The following is a 23,934-nucleotide window of genomic DNA, read 5'->3' on the forward strand; positions in this document are numbered from 1 at the left end:
AGAAAACTAAAGAGCCAGTTCTTGCTTGGTTTGAAGTGAATCCGAATATGCTGGTACTTTTAGGGCCACCATCATATATTTTAAATTACTAAACCTATAATCAGTTCAATGAAGAGTTTTGCTTTGCTATTGAGCAAGTCTTCAATTTTACAAGCTAACCTGTCAAATAGTGCTCCTGCTGTTGCTTGAGGGTTTCACTGCATTTTCAAGAGAACTGGTCTAGGTCAGAATGTTGGCATGGCTACAAGCCTGCTAGACATAAACCCTCACTCAAGACATTTAAATTGGTGTGATATATGGCTCAGGAAGCTCAGATCCAACCTCGTACCCAGGGTCTTTACTCGTGGGGAGAAAAGACCCTGGTTGCCGCTGGTCACGTGGCACCCAGATTCTGGGCAGTGAGCTCCACATATATCTGGAGTAAGAACTTTGGGTGCAAAAAGTGAAGCCAAAGATGGCGGACACTGAAGCGCTATAGTACGTCAGTTTCAGTCCCCTTACTCGCGCGGCCAAATATTTCTCATTGTTTTTGACCGGGAGTGACGGTTCCCGAAACCCTCAAATTTTCGTGTTTTTCATCATTTTGAGAGCACAATGGAAAAATAGATTAATTTTACTGGGAATCTGTTTCTCTGCATCTACCCGATGTAGGTGCCGCATTTTCCGACTGTACGTGTGAGTAAATATGTATTTTTCGCCATAAATTCAAATACGCATTTCAGATTTGTTTAATTTTGAGTTATTTTCATATATTTCCACCTTATGTTTTGAGTTTCTGGTTTCGCTTTTGGTTTTGAAACGCCTTAACACTAGTTTTCCTTTATTTTTTGGCCAGCTTTCCTAGCATAGGGCTCTTTTTAAGGTTTCTTTTATACCTGCATTTAATATGAGTCTTGACTCTTGTTTATAAATTTCATAATCATATATTAGTATTATTTTAAACTCGTACGTTTTTCGGCATAATTTTCTTTCCTATTAATTTTTTACATGGATGAAAGCCTTATATAAATGAATTAAACTTAGAAAAGTTTTATTTATGTTTTTGGGAAGCATATTCTGCGAGTAAATGTTGTGATTTGCGAAAAGCCGAAAACATCAACAATCCGTCACTCCTTAGCTTTCCGTGTAAGATATCGCTTATTTCTTTGTTAATTTAATTGAAATATAAAAATATCTCAATACAAAGCATTTGTATTATACCTATCATTGAAATTCCGCTCATTTTTTACTCAAAAATAGGAAAAAACTAAAGTTGAAAAATACGAATTTATTTGACCGTGCACAGTAGGAGGACTGAAACTGACGTACTATAGCGCCTCAATATCCGCCATCTTTGGCTTCACTTTTTGGCCTCACGGAAGTCTTAAGTTCTTACTCCAGATATATGTGGAGCTCACTGATTCTGGGTGCTAAATTGAAATTTTCCTGTGGGAGGGGTGGGAGAGGAGCGTACGTTTGTTATCGGAAAATTTTCCTCGTAGTATTGTGTTTTGTCCTTCGCAAAAAGAAAAAATATACATAGTTCACGCTTGAAGATTTTGTGTTATTGCAATTCAATAACACTGCCATGGCCTCAGAAGAATGGAGTATTAAGTTACATGTTAATCATGGAATTAGATCAAATTTCAAAAGAATACTCATTCAGTTTTCGCCAATGGCTAGTAAAGGCACGCCAAAAAAGTACTACAAGAATCCATCTAAATCGTCGGTCAATATCTCGCGCTGCAGACTCTGTAATTCTGTTGGTGATCCGAGGCATTGTAAAGGTTTGTTTCGGGACTCTAACGTCGCGATTTTACGTGACGTTGAGACTATTTTCGGCGATAAGTTGCCACAAAGTAGCAACCTTCCGCACTTGATCTGTCGGCCATGTGAGAGAAGACTAAAAACTGCTATACTGTTAAAGAAAACAATTTACGAAACGCAGCAACAACTACAAGAAGAAATCCGTGCCAAACGTTGTGTTGAGATATCGCCGTCGGTCGATAAACCAGCACCCAAAGTTCGAGCAACTGGGATTACGCGTCGACGCAGTATTGATTTTGACATCGCTACCTCTGAAAGCGCAAGTCCTACAACATTACCTTCACAAGTAAGTGTTCTTTATTTTGCGTGTAATGCTGTTTAATTCTAGTATTTTGATATTTTTCTTGTAGAATATTTAGCGCTATTAATGAGGCGTGATATTCACAAATGATTAATATTTAATCATGGTCATGAATAATAAGATCTATATTTGGTTCATACTTCATAGTAATTTTAATTTATAGTGAAATGTTTCGAAATTGATATCTTTTAAAATATATTCTAATTTGCCTATTTAAAGGAAGGTGAATTATTGGATTTGGCTAAGGCAAATCAAGAATTGATTGAGGTTGCCAGAAGAAGTGAACCATCTGTTCTCAGGCAAATATCCTATGATGGTATGTCAGATGAGGGTTGGATGTCGGAAGTGTTAGAAGAGATGGCAACCAGATGTCCAGTTGTGAACAAAATACTGCTATCTCTGATAGAAAGCAGCATCTATCCGGGGAAGAAGAATCCTGGCATCTGCTTAATTTATGGCATCATAATGTTCTTAAGATGCCATGAATTGAGTAGAATTCAGAGAATAAACTCGGTTTTGTTGGTACAAGGTCAAGCATCTGTTAATGTAAGTCATTACATTTTCATGCCCAAGTAATTTTTTGTGTTGTTAAATATGTTATGAAATATAAAGTAATCTAAATACTTAATTAAGCCCTCTGATTAAAACTATCCATATTGGAGCCACATCAACAGTATGAAAAATTGCTATGAGACAATGAATTCTGCTTAACTGCTGTAAATAAAATTGCTTAGGCTTCTAGCTTTAGGCAGTTGCCAGGCAGTTAAATCAATTTTGTGCATGTGTGGCCAAATGAACGAGATCACCAATGCACTGATAGGATATGCCATATGCATGGTTAGGATTTACAAGTGTTTAGTAAATAAAGGGTTTTTAGCATATGTAGTCAGGTAATACTGAAATTATTTTACACACAGGCTCATCATGTCCTTCATTGTACTGTAACACTAACAGCTGACTTAACTAAATATTACCATTCAATTCTGTTTGTGTATTTAGAACCAAAAATTCTGAATTTGCATTCTTATTGAATGCTGTACCTGTTTTAGAATGATTGACAACTGATCTTGTAGCCTTGTATGTGATTCCTGATTCTTTTGTACCTTCTCCCCAGAATTCAACATTTGTTTTTTGATCATCTGTTATTTAGTGTATTGCCAAATTGAATAAATATGGGCTATGTCTTGAGCCCACCAAAAAGTACAAGATCCTTGACGATGTTGGAAAACATTTACTTGACCGTGCCACAGAGCTAGTGAAGTCTGGTTACAAGTTTGTCTACGTATTAGACAATATCGACTGGGAAGAAAAAGCACATGATATGAGGCAGGATATTCAAAACCGTAGCGTTCATGCAGTTGCTTCCAGTATTGTCTTTAATCGAGTACCAGACCAAGGCTTTTCTGACTCTGGTCCACAGCAGGATCTCAGGAAAATCAATGCCAGGGATGTGGTGGCTGTAAATGATTCAGAGCTAAAAGAGATACGAAGTCGGTACCAGGTCATCATTGCCAAAATTTTGTTTGAACATTTACCATCCTTCGCCATGTTTCAACCATTTACCCCTCAAACCACCAAATGTGTTTATTCCAAAGAATTATCCGAAAAATCTGAGGTTGTCACAATGCCAGTACTTATGAAAGATGAAAAGAAATACTCGGACTGTGTTGATGTTTTGGACCAACTTGAGAAGTGGACTCGTGAAATATATTCATCAGCTGGACTGTGTGCACCAGAGCCTGAAGAAAACTGTGAAAGTACACCTGCAATTGGAACAACATCAAGACCTGATCAACCTGCCTCACATGTCCCACCAGCTGCATCTGAGAGTGATCCATTGCATGGTGTGAAAGTACCATGCTTTGGAGATCAACTCACCCGTGTTAGATTTGCTGGGGCAAAAGATTTACGTGCTGGGTGCCATTCAGCCAAGCAGAGGTTGGATCATCTCTATCCCTTTTGCATTGTTGACTGGCATACGAAGAGAAGTTATCTTAAGGTATTGTAGTGTATAATTGTCTACTCCTATAAATTATTTTGCGCCTGTAGTTTTATTTGCACCCATGATTTACACTGGTCTCTGCAAAATTAATGTATCAACACTGGTACTGCAATTGGGTAGATTGTGTCGAATACTAAACAGGTATGTCCTTGGAATATTTGTCTTCTAATATTTCATTTACTGCTTTTCAGACTGTTTTTAAGAAATTATATCTCAATTCTGGAAGGGAAAAGGGTACACTTCGCTTCTTCAGGGAAAAGCTAAACAGGAGAAATGTTACAGCTGATGTCAAACACTATGAGGATTGTGAGCAGCTGTTTTTCAGTGTTGGTAAGTGTTTTGTTATCGAAGCCCTTTTGGAGTTTTTCCAAATGGGTGATGCAAAACACAAGCCAACAGCAAACGGTCCTCATAGTGTTTATGTTCTCAGTGAAGAGTACCAGAAGAGCTACCTCAACAATACCCTGGACAAATTCCTCAATGAGTATGTTTTTGTTGGTGATGATGAGACTGTGGCAACTGATGATGAGACTACGTTATCTGGTGATGATGAGACGACTGATGGTGTTTGGGCCTACAGTATAAACATCTTGAAGTCATTCCTTCTGCTGGCAGATATAAAGGATGCTGTTGCAACAGGTAATGGTGAGTACCTGTGTGTGTTAAGAAAGCAGCTGTTACAACATTTCTTTTCCACTTCTGGTTTTAATGAGTTTGCAATTGAAATGTTCATCAATATTTTGCAAACCAAAGTCCTCTTATCAGAAGCTGAAGCCCATAGATGCAAATGGGCTGCTACTGTTAATTGGAAAGGTGGGAATGGAAAGAACATTGAAATTGATCTATTTCAAGAGAACCGCAACTGCGAGATGAAAAAACTGATTCGTTCTATGGGGGCTAACAAAACTGAAAAGGCAATCGAAAGGGCAAGCAAAGCATCAGGAGGAGTTTCGAAATTGTGGAGGCATTCGAAGGTCAGGTGAATATTCGACCAAAGTCATCAGGCCACACACACAAGTCGTCAGCTGATGATGAACAACTGATAGGGAAAGATTTGAGGGCATTAAGACCATTTAAGGAAGGAGAGGGTAGGATGTTTGAGACATTTGGAAATATCTCGTGTGATCCACTACACTCATTCAATGAAGAAAAATTCAAGGAATGGATTGACAGGCATAAGAACAACATTCTCATGCATTACCCAGTGTTTGATGACAGAGAACAATCAACTGAATGATTAATTTTAAAATAAAAACATTATAATAGCACTTGTGCAGTGTTTTCTTTTATGCTATTGTCTTTACCTGCAACACTTACGTGATGCAATATATTTGCTTTACACCAAAATGAGGTTTAGTGATGAAGACAATAACATAAGGGAAAACCTGCAGAAGTACTATTGCTATATTTGGGGGAAATTATTTGAGACTGAACCATTTGAAACCCATCACCTCCTAATACAATTTAACTACCCATATCACAATTTAACCATGGTACACATATGCCAGATTGATATACTCATTGGCACTGGCACTGTTCTGTTGTTGAGTGATATATTCTACCAGTAAAATACTAAAGTAAGGTCTGTCTGGGTGCATTGGGACTCAGTGGTTTCACTGGATTCATTAGTGTGTAAATAGACTTATATGTATTATGCCATATATTAAACTTTGTTACATATAAGATAATTTAATTTAATACTTTTAGTATATACAGTTGTTGTCAAAAAGGTTGTATATATATATACAGCCGCTGTCATTAATGTTGTCCAAATCAGGTATATCAATATACCTGTCATGTGACTTATTGGTATGCACCAACTCGAGTGTGCTTGCTATGTAAATATATCTGCTATGCGGGTGCTTCATACATTTACATATCAAGCACACTCGAGTTGGTGCATACCAATAAGTCACATGACAGGTATATTGATATACTTGATTTGGACAACATTAATGACAGCAGCTGTATATATATATATTTACATATTTATTTATACATATTTATACACTTAATACATTTTAGCTTAATCGGATTCTGAAGTTTCTAATAAGCACATAGTGCATGTACAATGTTCCTCACACACATTGCAACAAAGGTGTAATGGCTTGCAAAGAGTACTTTGTTCATAGTCCAAAGACTTTAACAGCAACTTTCTCAGACACTCATTCTCACTCGAACAAAAGTTACGCATATCGTCTTGCATATCAACTCTATTCTTACCAATATCTCTGTTATTGTAATATAGGCTAGCTGTTGATGGCTTGCCATCCCTTCCAGCACGCCCAGTCTCTTGAAAATATGCCTTGACTGAATATGGAGGTCCAACATGAATCACCTGACGTTATTAGGTATGTCCACACCCATTCCAATGGCAACAGTTGCAAAAACCACCCGAATAATACTTCTTTTGAGCAAAGCTGTTTCAAAATCTCTTCTTTCATTTGGTCAGTTTGTGGTGCATGGAACTGAGCAAACAACCTATTTGATGGGGTTGGTTTAGCACCTGGAGGGTAATACTGTTGGGGACCAAGAATATGCTCAAACAATTTATATGCAAATCCACATATCTTTAAGGGTGTATACACAATTGTTAAAGGATATTGATTCTTTTCTTGGAGAAGACCAATTGCAATTGGCTCCAAAATAGACTTGACAGCATCAATGTCTTGTCCAGATCGAAATATTTTACTGTAAAAAATATTTTTCCTATCTGGATTGGCAACAATAGAAATGCAATTTTTCAATCCAAGTGAGTCCTGAATAGCCTTCATGTCCATCCTATTAGCTGTTGCAGTCATGGCAAGACATGGACATCTGGGAACAATGCACATAATACTCCCAGTTTTCCGTAATCTTTCCTAAAGTCTTTCCCCCTACAGTACGAAACAAAAATATCATAGAATTTGTTTAGTGAAGCATCCATTTTTTTCCAGATGGCTACCCAAATTTTACACATGGTATACTAGAAAATCTGTTTACTAATATTGGAATTTTCATTTTTCAAAATACTAACCATTCCACTATACAATGAGCCTCGTCTACGACAATAGCAACAACATTCTCTTGGTAGATATTGCTCAGCAATAATTCCCGTCCATATTTACTGGAAATCAAAGTCTCTGGATGCGCAAAAACAATGTTATAAGCTCCAACACGTAAATTGTTCTCTTCGCACAGACTGAAATCGACATCTACATCATCGTTCATATATTCCTCGTCAGAATCAAGTTCCCGACTTCTCGGCTCTTTCACATTCAAAACGGACGCTCGGATTCCACTCGTACTTAAGCGAGATATTTGGTCACTCGTCAAGGAATTAAGAGGCGATACAACGATGACTATTGAATCTATCTGTTCCGTTGAAATACTCGATTTCGAACTAGAACCGCGCAATTTATGTTTCGCGAACAACAGTACAGGCGTAAGATGGAAGATCAGAGATTTTCCATATCCCGTTGGTAAAACGCACATAACATCCTTTTGCAAGTAAATACTCTCAAGACAGATAACTTGCTTTGGTTTTAAGGTAATTTTTTTATATAAACTATTTAAAACCGCAAATTCCAAGCACGAGAAAAAGGCAATGTATTCCAACATGGCGACGACAGCAGAAATGACAGCTAACAAGTGGAAGCATGTAATATGATACTTTCTCCACACCCCCTGAGGCGATGCAATTTTTATAGGCCACGTGACCAGCGGCAACCAGGGTCTTTTCTCCCCACGAGTAAAGACCCTGGGTACGAGGTTGGCTCAGATCTTGGAAAATACAACCTCTCAACAATATCAATCTGTGCATTACAATTAAAAAACTCATGCAATTTTCAAAAATGACATTTATCTGATACACCATCAGCAGTTTTGAACATATGCTATTTCCAAATATTTGGGCCAAATTGATCGAAACAATTCTTCGATAATATTATATTTTTGCACCCTCGTGGTTGATTTAAAGACAAAATGATTTTAAAATGCAAGGTCAATATATTTACAAGGAGTATAACACACTTTGCCTGTTTGTTACGGTAAAATCGAATTTACTGCGCGAAAAAGTAAAACAAAGCACTTACCAAGAGTAACAAATTACGATTTGGAACGGTTTCGATGTCACAATTTTCATGTTCGATTCTGGATGACCTTCATCTTCGTTCGTTTGCTTCGCCATTCGATAAAATTGTCCCGCAAATTTACCGTTACGTGGCGTAAAATTTGTCGCCGCGCCTCCCATATCGCATTCTTTGCACCACTCCTCTCATAGTCGCAATATTTGACATAGAGAAGAGAAATTTTGGGATGAAATCTTGAATAGATATGCTGTCATAGGGCAACGATTTTCAGCGTTATACAAACAGGGATTACACTTCGATATACCGTTTAAAAGGCATGGTTTATGAGTCCGAGTTGGCTATGTTTCTGCTGTATAACAGAGCAGCCTCCGCCGGAGGCAATGGCGACCGATATATTCCTGTTCGTGTTGAAATACTCCATAATATCGTTGTTTTGTTCCTCTAGAGACGGCCAAGGATTGACAGAAGTATGATAGGGGAGCCAATGAATTTCCAGGTGTGTTGTGGTGTAGTTTTGACGCCAATTAGACACGCAAGGTCTAATAAACAATCTGAATGTTTAGTGGACATTTAATAATGCAGAATTGGGTTCGTGTGTGCGAATTTTAAAAAATAAATGTCTTGTTTTTCACAGCACACGGGCCATATTGGGTCAGGAGAAGTACAAGTATCGGTCGATGTAAGTAGGACAAGTGTTGATTTTTTGTGATTTAAATTGTATCGGCCGTGCATCAAAGCTATCCACGTCTAGTTGTTTACAACAGAGAAATTAGAAGTGAAGGTTTCTTTAAATGTTTGTTTTCTACACCAAAGTTGCATCGCATTTCCTCGGGGTTCGGGCGAAAGAATATAAAGTGCGAATATCCGCCTGGCACTCGATTATTTTGTAGCCAGTACGGTTGCCGAGAATTGGACGAAAAATTAAAGGAACAAAACAATTATTCCTGCTCGTTGTTGCGCTGTGTTAGCGGGCTGAGACGAAAACATTGGGCGATCGCAAAGAAACCAGCTCCAAGTGTGGCCAATATTGATTTTAGACATTAGCAAAGAAATATATGAATAATTTTAGGGGCCGGTGATGCCTAATTCCATAATGACTGTCGATGCAATTGCGAATGTATTTGTGAATTCCTGGGGGATTATTTGGCAATTCTCTCGAGCTCATTATAGATGGCATGTTTAGATTAGCGTCTCATGTCAAACACGTTTTATACCCTGACAAATACTCATTTCCCCTTTTTTTGGAAAGTCCAAGATTCATGTGACACAAACGTGACTCATGGCCATCCAAAATTACTGTTGTGGAGCCATTGTTTCCTAGCCATGTTTCCTGAAGGTGGGCAGAGTGAGAAAACACGAGCAACTAATTTGGAGAAATCTTATATGCTTATGAACGTGATGATTCTGCTTCACCGTAAACTGTTTTTGGTTTTACCAACAATATCCTCGAGGGTGGGTGGGAGAATGTTGGTAAACTCAAGTGAATGTCAGAATTTTAAAATATCACAGCAATATAAGACTTTGGCCATCCTTGTTTCACAGCCAAATGCTTGTGTATGCCCCAAGAATACTGCTTCATAAATTCATAGAATACTTTTCATACGAACTTCCAGATGGCATCAGGGATTAATCCCCCCCAGTTGAACTTTGTATGTTCCTATTTATAATCCTTAAATTAGTGTGCTTTTCCCCACAAGAAAATTGAAACTGAAAGCTGAGAATGCATTCACAAGCAGAATAATAACTATGTTTTGTTTATAACTTCCATCCAGCTTGTGCCAGTATATTTATTTATGTTTTGAATTTTCCTATAATTGCTCTTAAAAATAAATTCATATGGTTAGGTGTTTACACTAGGAAATTGTCATATCAGGTATTCAAGAGTTTAAAAATATCAAGCAAATATAACTTGTGTGAGCCATAAATTTAAACAATTGTTGTCTTGGACACAAATCTTTGTATCTCTGAGTTATTTTTCTTTAATGAGAAAAAAGTCTTAACAATGTTCAGACAGCCATGTCTATAGTGTAATGATTAAGTCTGCATGTGTATTGAATTCTGTCCTGTCAAATCTTGTTTGACTGAGAAAGAGTTGATAAAATGTATGGAAATGTGCTTTCTATTTTGTGTTCGAACCTCGCACAGCTTTATTCAGATTTAGTTTTATGATTTGAAATGATTTAATCTGATTATTTAGCTCAATGATGTTACATACAGAATGAAAAGCAAAGGTGGATATCAGGATCATAGTGTAGATAGTAGACTAACACCAAATGGCGTAGAAATTAAAGAAGGCAGCAATGTAGCTCAAGAGTAATAATCAGGTATGTGCAATCAATCCGAAATTTCAACTCAACAATATTTTGGACATGCTCTAAAGTAATTTAGCAAAAGTTGAATAAACTGTGTTGTAAATGTAATTCATTATGTTCTATTCCTTTTGCAGATTTTCTAAACTTTTTTGTAAATACAATGAAGACATATTGTGAATATTTTTGATGTCAAATCAATTGGAACTTATTCTAATGTCAATGTTGACATAACCATGTCCAGGAAACCCAACAAGTTATGCAAATCTTTATATTTCTGGGGATTTTTTGGAGCAAGAGGACAAATCAACTGTCAGACTTTGATACACTATAAACATTGTATGAAATAAATGAAATGTGAGGAAAGACAATCTAAGACATGTATTCATCCAAAATACAAGCTTCTTTAGATGAGTTCATTTTAATGGCTAGAGTAAATTCTAGAATCTCTATGATTGCAAGAGTAAATTCTAGAATCTCTATGGAGTGAAACAATTGCATAGTTTGCTTGCATATGAAATCATGGTCTAGTGTGGTGACGTAAGGCAGTACATTTTTGTTGATTCTATGAAGTAAATCTTGTTTATTTTTGAACTAAATACTATGCCCACCTATTTTTCGACAATTTCAAATAACCAAATTGCATGCTTAGAACAATGAAAATACCATTTGTACATTTGAAAATCAAGAACAACCAAGATGGCTGCCACAACAACCTGCCTAATAAAACTAGCTACAGTCAAAATACAAAAGCTTTTCAATTTGTTGCGGGGTTTTTTACTGTTTTCTGCCAAATAATTCTGCCTAGAGTGAGGTGGGAAGGTTTTTGTGTTTTGACTAAATAGTCGATCACCGCAAGAACTTGAATTTTGCAGCAATTCTGGTTAACTAAATGTGTTTATAATGTTTATAAAAGAGAACGAATATGTCATAATATATATGAACCTTGCAAGACCTGCCTTGCAACAAAAACGCAAGTGACTATAGTGGGATAGGCTCTAAAGTGAAAATAAATGCATTTGTTTATATTAAAGGTATTTGTTGGTAAAAAATGTGAACATAGTAAAGTATTTTGTAACATCAAAGGGACACAAAGTTAGCCAGAAGGAATGTATCAATTTTCTGAAAACAATATAAAAATGTGATCAAGACGAGTGTGCGTTTCTTAAGTTTTTATATGTACCCTATTTTCTACTTCTGATGGATGAGAACGAGTGGACAAGATACAGGGGAGGGGTCGCTGTTTAAAAACTGACTGTACACGAAGTCAAATTTACAAATCACACACGTCATTAAATTCCCGGCTATCTCGCCCACATTTGGATCTTTCAAAACACATATATGACGATGCCCGAAACATCGCCTGATAGGACACCGCAGAAATTGGTGTTTAAAACGTTTCAACCCGAAAATCTAATCGCTGGTTCACAATTGTGCATTCCTGTACCGCTATCAAAGAGAAACCTTTTGAATATCTTAAAAAAAGTTCAACATATCTTTTGAATACGCATTCTGCAATCTTTTGACTGCTCATCGAACACATCTGACCGCTGTGAAATGGCCATTTTGAGGCTTAAAGTCACAAGGTTATTAATTCAGACGATTCGTTTTTACCGTGTGCAAGCTTCAAATATTTTGTGCAAGACATATTTTCTTGAATATTTATAAATCTTTTTTCTCACCAAGTTTGAAGTCTAAGTATTGAGAATTGCGGCTAAGTCTATACCAATTTCCGCGGTGTCGCCTGATAGTACTTGCAAAGAGATGCATAACTCCATAGAGACGTTTTGTCCATAATGCCCATCAACGGAAGCTAGTGTAAGGGAATTAAAAGTGATACCGCAATTCATTTAGCAGCTAAAAGTTTCTCACATATATTGACATCACCTCTTGAAAACAATACCGCATGCTACTAATTTGTTGAGCTTCGAGAGGGAAAATTATGCATGCATGACACTATTGCACCTCTAGATTAGATTGAAAACGATCACATCTTTTCCAAAAGAAAGGCTACATAAAAACGCGTTGGAGCAAACGTAAGTAACTCTTTATTCTATTAAATATACTAGCTTAGGTGAGTTTTAAGTACAAAATAGTCAAGGAAACGTGCATGCAGAAAATATCTTAACGTTTCGAATTTTGACTTCGATGTTCCGTATAGCTTCTTCGAAGTCTTTGATGGTTACTCTGCACCAACACAACAACTGCAGCTGTTCGCCTTTTTTAAAGTTAAATTGGACTTTTTCCCCAGTTTGAAGTCTCTCTAGCAAAATGGCTTATGAAGGCATTGTCCTCATTATGTCCATCGTCTCTGCGACCGCGTTTTTGGGCAACACTTTCGTCATATATGTTCTCATTCGCCGTCGAAGGACGTTTCTCACAAAACCTTACAGTATCTTCATTTTGAACTTGGCTATCGTCGACTGCCTCACCGCAATATTTCTAGTCTTCAGGTAAGCATTTTTCATAGGTAAATAGATACTAATCGTCGGTCAACTCCAATGGCAATACAATCTTCAATTTCAATTTCAACTCATACGAAATTCATTGTCACTTTTGACTTGATGAATACTTTCCTCGAAAGGTATTCGGATTCGGATTCTATTTCATTATCCAGACAATCCTACCAATGTCCACAATGGTGGCGCTCTACTCTCATGTGTACCACATCTTGAAGAAGCTCCCAAATCACACTTGTGAACGGGGAAACAGATTGAGAAGGGTGACCTTTGTTGCTCTGGCGGCCTGCACTGCCCTCATTGCGGGCTGGCTCCCCGCACGTACCATGTTCATGATGTCAAAGTACGATGTAATCTCAGCGCACAGCCCCATTACCCTCACATGCGCGACGTTCGCTTTTCTAAACAGCTGTGTCAACCCCTTTCTTTACGGCATATACAGCTCAAAGTTCAGACAAGAATACAAAATGGCTTTCGGAAGGTTGGCTTGTGGTTCGCTTCCATCGCGTCGGCGCATTTTAGTGGTAGCGAATGCGACCAACGAGATTTCATGAAGGATGTAGTTTCAATTCGTGGGATTATGGGGAGGACGCGAAAGATGCCTAAACTGATTTATGTAAAAGTTTGTAGTGTGCCTATATAGATTATAGTTACTTCTATTTGTGCATGTCCTTTGTGACAAAACTTCTAGTCTTGCGTTTGAGAAAAACACTTGTTTTTGTACCTGTCTGGCAGTAAACTTATCAAGAAGCAAAAGCGGACTTTAAAACCGTCCCATATGTGTCAGGATCTTTGTGTTAACGGGTACGAAGTTGTATTATTGTTGCCAACCACGTGTATATAAGACGTCAATTGATATGTTCATTAATTATATTGAGTGCTGAAGTAACCAAATCATTTTTCATCTTAATTAGTTTATAAGTAAAAAAACGAATTGTAATTATGTAAGATTGAGTAAGAAGACGAAGCCCAGCAGCAGGAAATTATTTCCAAAATGGCAAATGCATACGTTGGATTTTGTGAGAACGAGTCCGGCCCAATTACTCAGATATAAACAAAAAATACATTCTCATGTAGAAATGTTTTCTGCACCTCAGTCTACATAAGTCTTATTTCCTAAGTTTTCCAAGTTTCAATCAGTTGATTGTATGGGGAAAAATGGGCACATTTGGCTACATCTAACTTTCAATTCTTTTTGTTTAAATTTCTTGTTACAATTCACAAATAATATTTTTTTAAAGAGCGCCGCCCCCGATTGAGCGCCGACCTCGATTAAGCGTCGCATCTGAAGTTCTAAAAATCTAAAAAGCGCCGCGGCGCTCAAACGAGTAAATACGGCATGCAGAAGTGATTATCCTGTTGCATGAATGACGCTAAACTTCGAGTCACCTTTTTGATATTCGGAAATAAAAAAATTACCAAAGACAATTATCGTCACTACCGTACGTCATTGCCGCAACAATCTAGCACCCACGTCACCAAAACTTGCACGAAGTTAAGCGTAATTGCAACAGCATATACCGGCGGCGGCGTGGAAAGGTGCTAAGTTGATTTTAAATGGAACATAAGTATTTTTTAAGCATGCTACTAATTTGTTGAACTTCGAAAGGGAAAATTATGTATGCATGACATTATTGCACCTCTAGACTAGATTGAAAACGATCACATCTTTTCCAATAGAAAGGCTACATCAAAACACGTTGGAGCAAACGTAAGTATCTCTTTATTCTATTAGATATATTAGCTTAGGTAAGTTTTATGTACAAAATAGTCCAGGTAACGTACACTGAGAAAATATCTTAACGTTTTGAATTTTGACTTCGATGTTCCGTATATAGCTTGTTCGAAGTCTTTGATGGTTACTCTGCAGCAACACAACACCTGCAGCTGTTCGCCTTCTTTAAAGTTAAACTGATTGGACTTTTTTCCCCAGTTTGAAGTCTCTCTAGCAAAATGGCTTATGAAGGCATTGCCCTCATTATATCCATCATCTCTGCGACCGCGTTTTTGGGCAACACTTTCGTCATATATGTTCTCATTCGCCGTCGAAGGACGTTTCTCACAAAACCTTACAGTATCTTCATTTTGAACTTGGCTATCGTCGACTGCCTCACCGCGATATTTCTAGTCTTCAGGTAAGCATTTTTCACAGGTAAATAGACACTAATCGTCGGTCAATTCCAATGGCAATACAGTCTTTAATTTTAATTTCAACTGATGTGAAATTCATTGTCATTTTTGATTTGATGAATACCTTTCTTTTCCTCGAAAGGTATTCGGATTCTTTTTGTTTATTTTATGTTTTTGTGGTGCTTAAATTCTTCTTAAGGTGTCGACTCAAAACTTGTTCACCTCCCAAACCAAAACTTTTCTTTCAAACTTTCAGTCGCTTTGTGTACCTTCCTCCAATGCCCGTAACCAGCCAAGTTGCCTCGGAATTATATTGCAAAATAATCTGGCCTCCCTCGATGCCCTTCGTGCTCGGCTTCATTTCAGTCTACACGTGCCTTTTCCTATCTTTTGAACGATGGTTGGCAGTCGTGAAACCGCAAGTGTACCGTTCCTTGAATTGCCGCCACGCGATCCTCGCCGTTATCCTCGTTTGGCTCTGGGGAGCGGCATTGAGCGGCTCGACGGTGTCCCGAGTGAAGTTCGATGCGGAAACAAAGAAATGCAAATGGTATCGTCTTCCTATAGGTCATGCCGAAATGACTTGGATAGATTTCACTACCCAGACACTCCTACCAATGTCCACAATGGTGGCGCTCTACTCTCATATGTACTACACCTTGAAGAAGCTCCCAAATCACACTTGTGAACGTGAGAGCAGATTGAGAAGGGTGACCTTCGTTGCTCTGGCGGCCTGCACTGCCCTCATTGCGGGCTGGGTCCCCTCACGTATCACGTTCATGATGTCAAAGTACGATGTAATCTCAGCGCACAGCCCCATTACCCTCACATGTGCGACAATCGCTTTTCTAAACAGCTGTGTCAACCCCTTTCTTTACGGCATATACAGCTCAAAGTTCAGACAAGAATACAAAATGGCTTTCGGAAGGTTGGCATGTGGTTCGCTTCCATCGCGTCGGCGCATTTTAGTGGTAGCGAATGCGACCAACGAGATTTCATGAAGGATGTAGTTTCAATTTGTTTGATCATTGCACGATAAGCAAGCGATGGTATTACTAAACCAACCTCAAACTCAAGGTATGTATACGCACACGACAAGTTCTACATAGATCAGTGGCTAAGCTGAGCGAGCGCGCATGGGATTATGAGGAGGACACGACGGAGGCCTAAACTGATCTATGTAAAAGTTTGTAGTGTGCTGATATAGATTATAGTTACTTCAATTTGTGTCCTCTAAACTTTGAAGGATTGATAAAACTGCTAGTCTAGCGTTCGAGAAAAACACTTGTTTTTGTACCTGTCTGGCAGTAAACTTATCAAGAAGCAAAAACTTTAAACTTGAACGGACTTTAAAACCGTTCCATATATGTGTCAGGATCTTTGTGTTAATGAAGGGGTACGAAGCACGGGTGGATCCAGCACTAGTGCACTCCTGGTACGAAGTTGTATTATTGTTGCCAACAACGTATATATAAGACGGCAATTGATATGTTCATTAATTATATTGGGTGCTGAAGTGACCAAATCATTTTTCATCTTAATTAGTTTAATTTATAAGTAAAACAACGAATTGTAATTATGTAAGATTGAGTAAGAGGTGGTAGTTATTTCCAAAATGGCAAATGCAAACGTTGGATTTTGTGAGAACGAGTCCGGCCCAATTACTCAGATATGAACAAAATACATTCTCATGTAGAAATGTTTTCTGCACCTAGCTACATAAGTTTTATTTCCTTTGTTTTCCAAGTTTCAATCAGTATTGTACACGATGGAAAGAAGCATTAAAAGAACAGCATTGAACACCAAAGCGACATGGGTACTATTCCTGCTTCGAAAAACTAAAGCCTAATGGTACCGTAAGGTTTTTTAAAGATAACAAAGCGAAGACTCTCTGTTCGGAACTGTTTCTATTTACGAGAAATTGCAAAACACCAAGAAGGAAATCTCGCTAGATTCGGGTTCTTTAGAGTTCAACGAGAAGGGAGGTGCCACTCAAACTTTCAAATACCAAATATTAAATTCTAGCAGTGCCCGACGTATAACTAACTACCCTACTAAAAAATCAACAGCAATGGCATCAACCATCCTCGATTACCAGAAATTTATTGTCTAAATAACATATTTACAAAATACGCATTATATACAAACACAACAGCGCAATAAAACAATAAGCGATAGTGACGCACTATCAGAGTTAAGGTCTGTTTACACTCGCAATTTAAGTTGCGATTTTCTGTGCGACTTCCTTCTTTTGGTAGATGTGAACGAACGTAGTTACGAATGCTCATCAGTATAAAAGCTTTTATTTGAGCATAACTAATTCACTCGTTCACATCTATCAAAAGAAGAAACTCGCAGCAAAAATCGCCAGTGTAAACAGGCCCCATATAGTAAAGCATTATAAGTTTCTATCTGTTTAATCATTGAGTCTAATCATCACCTCATACCACCAAACTGAAAGTGAAACTGTGTTAACGGAATTACGATGAAAGAAAGCCTTTGTATTTTACAAGATATTTCCTGGAATAAATTTGCAAACAGATTTGTGAATTCGAGAAAACGCCAGAAGAAAAGACAGCCAATTACGGAATCTATCGCAAACTTTTGAACAATCTCTAGAATTTAGAACTCTTTAGACTTCACAGGTATAGAAAGCCTGCAAAGTATCGGTAAAATATCAGCTCTTTGTCAAGTGAAATCACCATAGGCGCACATAATTACGGACATTGCAAAGATAGATATTATCCAGGATATTGTGCGGAGCTTACAATGTCTGTTAATGTTGAAAATATTCAGTAAAACTTCCGGAGAATACTTTGTGACGCGATTTTTCTTTTAACGTTCATATCGACAATGACAATGTTTTACGATAATGAAAATAATGAAGTACTTATTTTGCGCATAATATCAACACGAAATAAAAATTGCTGATACGTAATTATCACAAAAGCCCACGCAATTGATAGAATTTAAGGCAAAAACAACGCGTTGTTTTCTGAAGATTTAAAGCTCGTAGCGTCACAGCATCTCGGATATTGTCAGAAATTTACTCGTCAGTTTCAAGACAAAAATAGCTATACACTCTCGTACAGGCAAAAATAATCGGACAGTACAGTTTCAATAACATATTCAGTTCAGTGGCATTGGTCACGTTTCGTTCTTGTTTTCAGAGAATTTATCTTCACGGGATTACAAATAAACCCGCCAAAGATTTCTAAAACCAACTATTAATTCGTGTAGACTTCGTGCAATTAGTGGATTGATAACAAGAAACAAGGTTTATCTTTCTTCTCCCTTTGTGTATATTTTAAGCTGGAGTTTTTTCTATGTCGTCATACAGCACTATAAATACCATGAATACTCTATTTCGCCCCCCACTAAATTGAAGTGTCGAAATCTAATAAGCGCCGCTGTGCTAAATCGAGTATTCATGGTACCGTATATAACTTCGAGAACGAAGTGAAATTAATCCGACTCAATGATTATTTTAACGGTTCTGGGCTGTTTTGAAACACTCAATAAGCTAGCGTTATGTGACAGGTGAAGGCTGTTACTAAGTAGCTATTTCCATCAATATATATACCATTGTTGCATACACAAGAAAGTTCTCTTGCAGATAAACATTGCAGAAAAAATCTTAAATTGTAAGGAACAGTTTGTATTGGTTAAATAACTTTGGGTGTCATGGTAAAACGCATATATAACTGGCATCCCACTCCCACAATGACAAGGAATACAGATGCAGACCACATTTATTATACAGATAGAATTAATAACCCTGTTCAATGCTAAGCAAGCCTTATATGCCTATGGACTGGAATTAACACACTATCTACAACCCAAAATTAAGCATCTGTAGCCCCTATCAGTTAGCAAAATCATAAGACATCACATTTGATTTCTATCAGTATTAGTACCATAGTTTTATGATATAAATGCATTTTACCATGACAATTGGAATGGTATACACTAGTTATGTATTTGCATAATCTATCTATCCCAAAATACTGGAACCCAATTAATTTTACTCATATACACTAAGATTATATATATTTTACACAAAATTAAATCACCGGTTTTTGCCTGTTATGAAATTGAATTCCTTTAATTTTTTTGTAGACTTATGAAAACTATTTGAGCTCTTTCTGCCAGACACTCCTATACGTTTAGGGGAAACCATGCCATACAAACATTCTGACATATCTTTGAAAGAATAATATGGTTTGCTTTTTGCAGGGTTTCTCAGTGACCCATTACATAAATTTTCTACAAACCACAGCTCTGAGTGTGTCACAGCTTGATAATTTTGATTTCCATTGTCTAAGCATTGTCATTGCGGAGGGTTTAGATCTTTTGGACTTTGTCCCGAACAATAACCGGATTATTTTTTCTGATTTCTGCTTGCCCCTCCGCCTTGTAGTCAAAAGAGCATCCATGTTTATCCGAATATCGATGTAAACTGCAAAATAATCCCCCACATCTGCATTGAAAGCCTGCAATGTAAATATGGAATAGGGATTTAGAGTCTGTTAGGTATTCAGACAATGATTTTGTCACCAGAAATTAAAAAATATAGGAGTATATTAATTAATGCACAAAATACTTAATGCTTCTTAAATTGTAGGGAAATTACAGGATAAAGAAGATATAAACTGAGATGGGCATTTGAACTTCTAGTCCAAATTTTCTCCCAACAACAGCAGAAACAACAGTCAAACATTCTGCTGGTGTTTAACTTATCAAAATTCATTAAAACTGTTGCCCCACGTATACTGTGAAATAAGGTTCTGATCCCATAGTGCAGGTGATGTGAATTGGTGATATCTCTACATAAATGTAATGTAATAAAACTGCCAAACATCTTACCTGTTAGGCCAACCTTTTTTCGGCAGGTTGTACATCTATTTTTCCTTTTAGTTTTAGATGGGGAATCCTGTTGATCTTCACCTTCAACGACTGCCGCCACCTCGGGGGCAGGTCCAGTTGATTCGGCAATAGGTTGCTCTCTCTCCACGCTAGCTGGTGATATTGTGGGTGGGGGGGTTGTTTCTTGGATACCCGATGTACTTGGTTCATCTGAAGTCGCTGAACCTAACATAATTTTGGATGAAAAATGTCAACACAAGTGTAAACCAAATTCACTTCAAAAAAACAAACAATTTAATGAATAAAGACCCACCTGTTATAGTAGCAGGACTTATGCATCCTGTGGGGGAAGTGGATTGCGTTCTTCTTAGAGCATCCTTAAAACATTTCGAACACATGCCATCGAAAGATGAATTACCATAAAAACCACATCCGGCACGGCATAGAGAAGGTTGTTGTGTATTCTGATTCTCCATCCTAAAATTTCCAATTGATTATTACAATGCACTTTAAACTTATATTTCCTCATTATGTAAGGAATCAATGAACCAATGTAAACAAAAATACTGGTTTGTGAAGAATGCCAATAGTTTCTGTGGTATACATGCTTTATTACCTTTACATAAATTTTTTTACTCATTTTCTTCCTTGTACACTGTTTCTAATTACTATTATATGTGTCCTTCATATTCATATATTTCTTATTAAGTCCCTGAAGTAAATATTTGCACTCAATTTTAGAAAGGCTTCTTACATTCCTTATGTAAAACCCTGTAACCTATGGGGACAATGCCTTCCCAATTGCTACGACAAACAGTCAAGCTTTGAGATGTTTTCCCAGCTGTAATATTAGAAAAGTTGCATACAAAGATTTTAGAAAGGTTCGTCAGAGTCAAAGCTTTCAGCCATAATTGAGTTGATAACCAGATACGTCCACAAGGCACATGGCTCTTTCAGGCTGCTAAAACTGAGGAATTCCACGAGTGTTTTCTTAATTTGTATCAAGAGCAATGCTAAACAGCTTAGGATGAAAATTAATCACATCCCCAAACACAGAAAGGATGCAACTCATGCTATCAAATGCCTAAACAACAAAATTCAATTATTTTGACTGTGAAAGAGATTTTGGGTTCATAATTTTGTTGTTGTAAGGAATTGTTTCTGAGAAAGTCACTGAAACTTCACCAACTCAAAAGCTTACTGAGTTTCTCTTTTATATTACGATTTAGATGCTTTACATTGTCTAACTTACTTGTACGTAGAAAAGATACAAAATTATGGTTGTAACTCCAGAATGCTTTGATGTTTTAAAGAGTATATACAACATCAAAGGATTTGCTTTCATTTTAGGTCTAGATATTTATAATTTGACCTGATAATACTTCAATTGTGAGCGAAATTTTGGTGATACTAATATTAAAACATAGCTTTAATGTCTTGTATGTTATGCCACAAAAATTCGTAATGTACAGAACTGGTTATATATAATTATTATACAATGACTACATAAGCCATAAAGCCAATACCACAATTGAGATTTAAAATCATTTTATTTTCAACTGAAAAGCATTCAAATTCTAGAGAATGTATAAGGGAATATAACCTACATGTTTTTAAAACGAAATATAGCTTTTATTGCTGACGAATGATTAAAAAGTATAACCATATTATCTATCTCGAATAACAAGAGTATTATCCAAGACTTATAAAAGCACTATTCCCCACAAGTTTAGGTCGCTTTTGAGCGAAGAGAGAAACCCGTTTTAATGCGATGGTACGTTTACAAAAATGGACAAAATCCTAGACGCCTTTGAATGAAGAAAAATGTAAAACAATAGGTTCCATATTTGCCACATTATGAAATATTACCTTTGCTCTCACTTACATCTCTTTTGTTGCCAACAAAAACAGCTAAGAAATTTTATAAACTTAAACAAGGTTTAGGATTCTTGCCTCTACCGATATTCTTTTATCGAGAGAACATTTAAAAAAGCAAAGACGAACAACAATTTATAAAGATTTCGTGACCGAATCTAAAACAAAGGACAAAGCCGACGCTGAAAAATTTTTATGTTTGCCCAAGATTTGCTCTCAAAAACCTAGTAAAACTCGTGCTATAAACACCGTTCTCGGACAGAAAACATCGAGAGAAACTTACTGATCGTTAAAACGTTCGTCGAAGTGTTATATGTAAGCTGAAAGGCAAGAAGACATTGATATATGCAGATTTTACATTTCGAGTCCTCGTAGTTGGACTACAACTTCCCTTTGAGTTGATATAATATTAGACGTGGACACAATCACGGATACATTATCTCAATATTCTCTTTCCCTTCAAGCTCACGGCGTTTTAAACCGTTCAGAAAACTTATACAATCGTTGAACCACTGTATAAGGTTCAGAAAAGCTAGAGAAATATTTCGAAAGTTGACCTTTATCGAAACGCTTTCCGAGGAAGGGCCGAATAATGAAAGGCAAACGATATGTGGTCACACACAAACGCACGCCGATTTCGACCACGAAGTCGCGTTAGAGCGCTTTATTTCCCTTGATCTTAACACATACAACCCAAAGTATACTCACAGAACAGTATTCCTTCGTTTAAGCGACGCAAAAGCTTCTCCTTGTACAAAAAGCAGGCCAGTATCTTGAGAAATATGACTTCGATATGTGAGTTCGAGAGCTCTTTGTTTGATCCCCAATGACTGGCACTAGTGAGTGACGTCATGAATTCTCTTTCGTCATTGGTCAATCAGGAATGAGTCATGTCGTTTGGTCGCTTGACAACACCCACAAGTGTTGTCTGGTAATAAACACCGTAAAACGTGCCAACAAAACTATCATTGCGGTTAAGTGAGGCTTAGCACAAATTAAAGACAAAACGCCCATGCCCGGAATACAAAAAGACCAGTTTTTATAGCAAAACGTGCCAAGAAAGTCAGGTGGTTTCAACCGCGTTTCCTCAGTGCAAACCGGTAAAACCACCTATGTGCTTTGTTTGACAACAGTTTAATAGTAAGGCCAAAACGACGCTGGAATGCCATTACTGTAAAATCGACTATGAACAGACCAAAAATAGCCGGAATGCGTTAATTCTAAAGTGGATGTGACGCTCACGGCTTTAGATCGCTGAGTGAATACAGCCAATTCAATAATGCTAGGTATGGTTTCCTTTTTTTTTTTGTCGGTATAGTACTAGCACTTTTTTTTCGTTCGTACGCCGACATTTCTTATAGCACGCTTGTAGTGACGAAAACCCAAGACTATTTTTAATATCTGATTGTTTGATCATGACTGGTTGATTTAGGGCTATCACAGGTTTGACCAATTATTGATAATTGAGTTATCGTATCATTGCATTGGTGGATTTCAGTGGATTTAGAGATACGAGATCTTCACTAAACCCCTATTTAGAGTCAGTATGAGATTTAGCAACTTGGTAACAACCTTTCATGGTGTTAATTTTTTTACCAACAAGACGTTCGTTCGTACAACCATCGTACAACTAAGTTGAACTAACACTTGTTCTAGGAGCTCACATTTGATTTGTAAAGCCATATTAAGTTATTAACTCTGTTGTTAAAACTACACCTAAATTATATAACCAAGATGCAGTGATGCGTATACTACGGCGATCCTAACAGTCAGCGAGAACACGGTGCGTCAGCCCGGCGAGATTAGATTTGCGTGCTCAGGAGTAAGGAGACGTCAGACGTGATGTACTGAACGCGTCTTGAATCATACAAAAAACACTCATGACGTCGTAATCTTAAAAAATGCGCCCAACACTCACGATAACGTAATCAAAGGTTAGCCCACAAAACACGCGTTAAATGCGGGGTCATATGCTCGGTCCATAGTATATTCTGGAATATATAAGACTGATTTTCATTGGCTGAACTTTACAATACATTTCTGTTTCAACAAATAGCATAGCTTCCTTCTTTTGAAAACATAGAAAAGCATTATCCAATTGGACGAAAGCTTCCGA

At 37.3% G+C, this 23,934-nt stretch overlaps 3 protein-coding genes across 3 annotated transcripts; 2 read left to right on the plus strand and 1 right to left on the minus strand.

The window, feature by feature from the left end:
- Positions 1-1,429: 1,429 nt before the first annotated feature.
- Positions 1,430-5,092, plus strand: LOC114522770. The gene is made up of 4 exons (XM_028543519.1): positions 1,430-2,092; positions 2,327-2,653; positions 3,258-4,106; positions 4,301-5,092. Exons 1-4 carry the CDS (start codon positions 1,568-1,570, stop codon positions 5,090-5,092), a joined length of 2,493 nt encoding a protein of 830 aa, XP_028399320.1. The 5' UTR covers positions 1,430-1,567.
- A 9,790-nt stretch (positions 5,093-14,882) lies between these two features.
- Positions 14,883-16,578, plus strand: LOC114522886 (galanin receptor type 1-like). Its single transcript, XM_028543664.1, has 2 exons — positions 14,883-15,082; positions 15,334-16,578. Exons 1-2 carry the CDS (start codon positions 14,901-14,903, stop codon positions 16,076-16,078), a joined length of 927 nt encoding a protein of 308 aa, XP_028399465.1. The 5' UTR covers positions 14,883-14,900; the 3' UTR covers positions 16,079-16,578.
- Positions 16,579-17,175: 597 nt separating this feature from the next.
- On the minus strand, positions 17,176-22,643 carry LOC114522883 (AN1-type zinc finger protein 5-like). The gene is made up of 4 exons (XM_028543658.1): positions 22,527-22,643; positions 20,257-20,420; positions 19,944-20,168; positions 17,176-19,570 (listed from the first exon to the last, which is right to left on the minus strand). Exons 2-4 carry the CDS (start codon positions 20,417-20,419, stop codon positions 19,422-19,424), a joined length of 537 nt encoding a protein of 178 aa, XP_028399459.1. The 5' UTR covers position 20,420; positions 22,527-22,643; the 3' UTR covers positions 17,176-19,421.
- Positions 22,644-23,934: the final 1,291 nt, after the last annotated feature.

This window comes from Dendronephthya gigantea, unplaced genomic scaffold, assembly GCF_004324835.1.
Source record: "Dendronephthya gigantea isolate DGI-Jeju-01 unplaced genomic scaffold, DenGig_1.0 000024F, whole genome shotgun sequence".
NCBI classification, from domain to species: Eukaryota; Metazoa; Cnidaria; class Anthozoa; order Malacalcyonacea; family Nephtheidae; genus Dendronephthya; species Dendronephthya gigantea.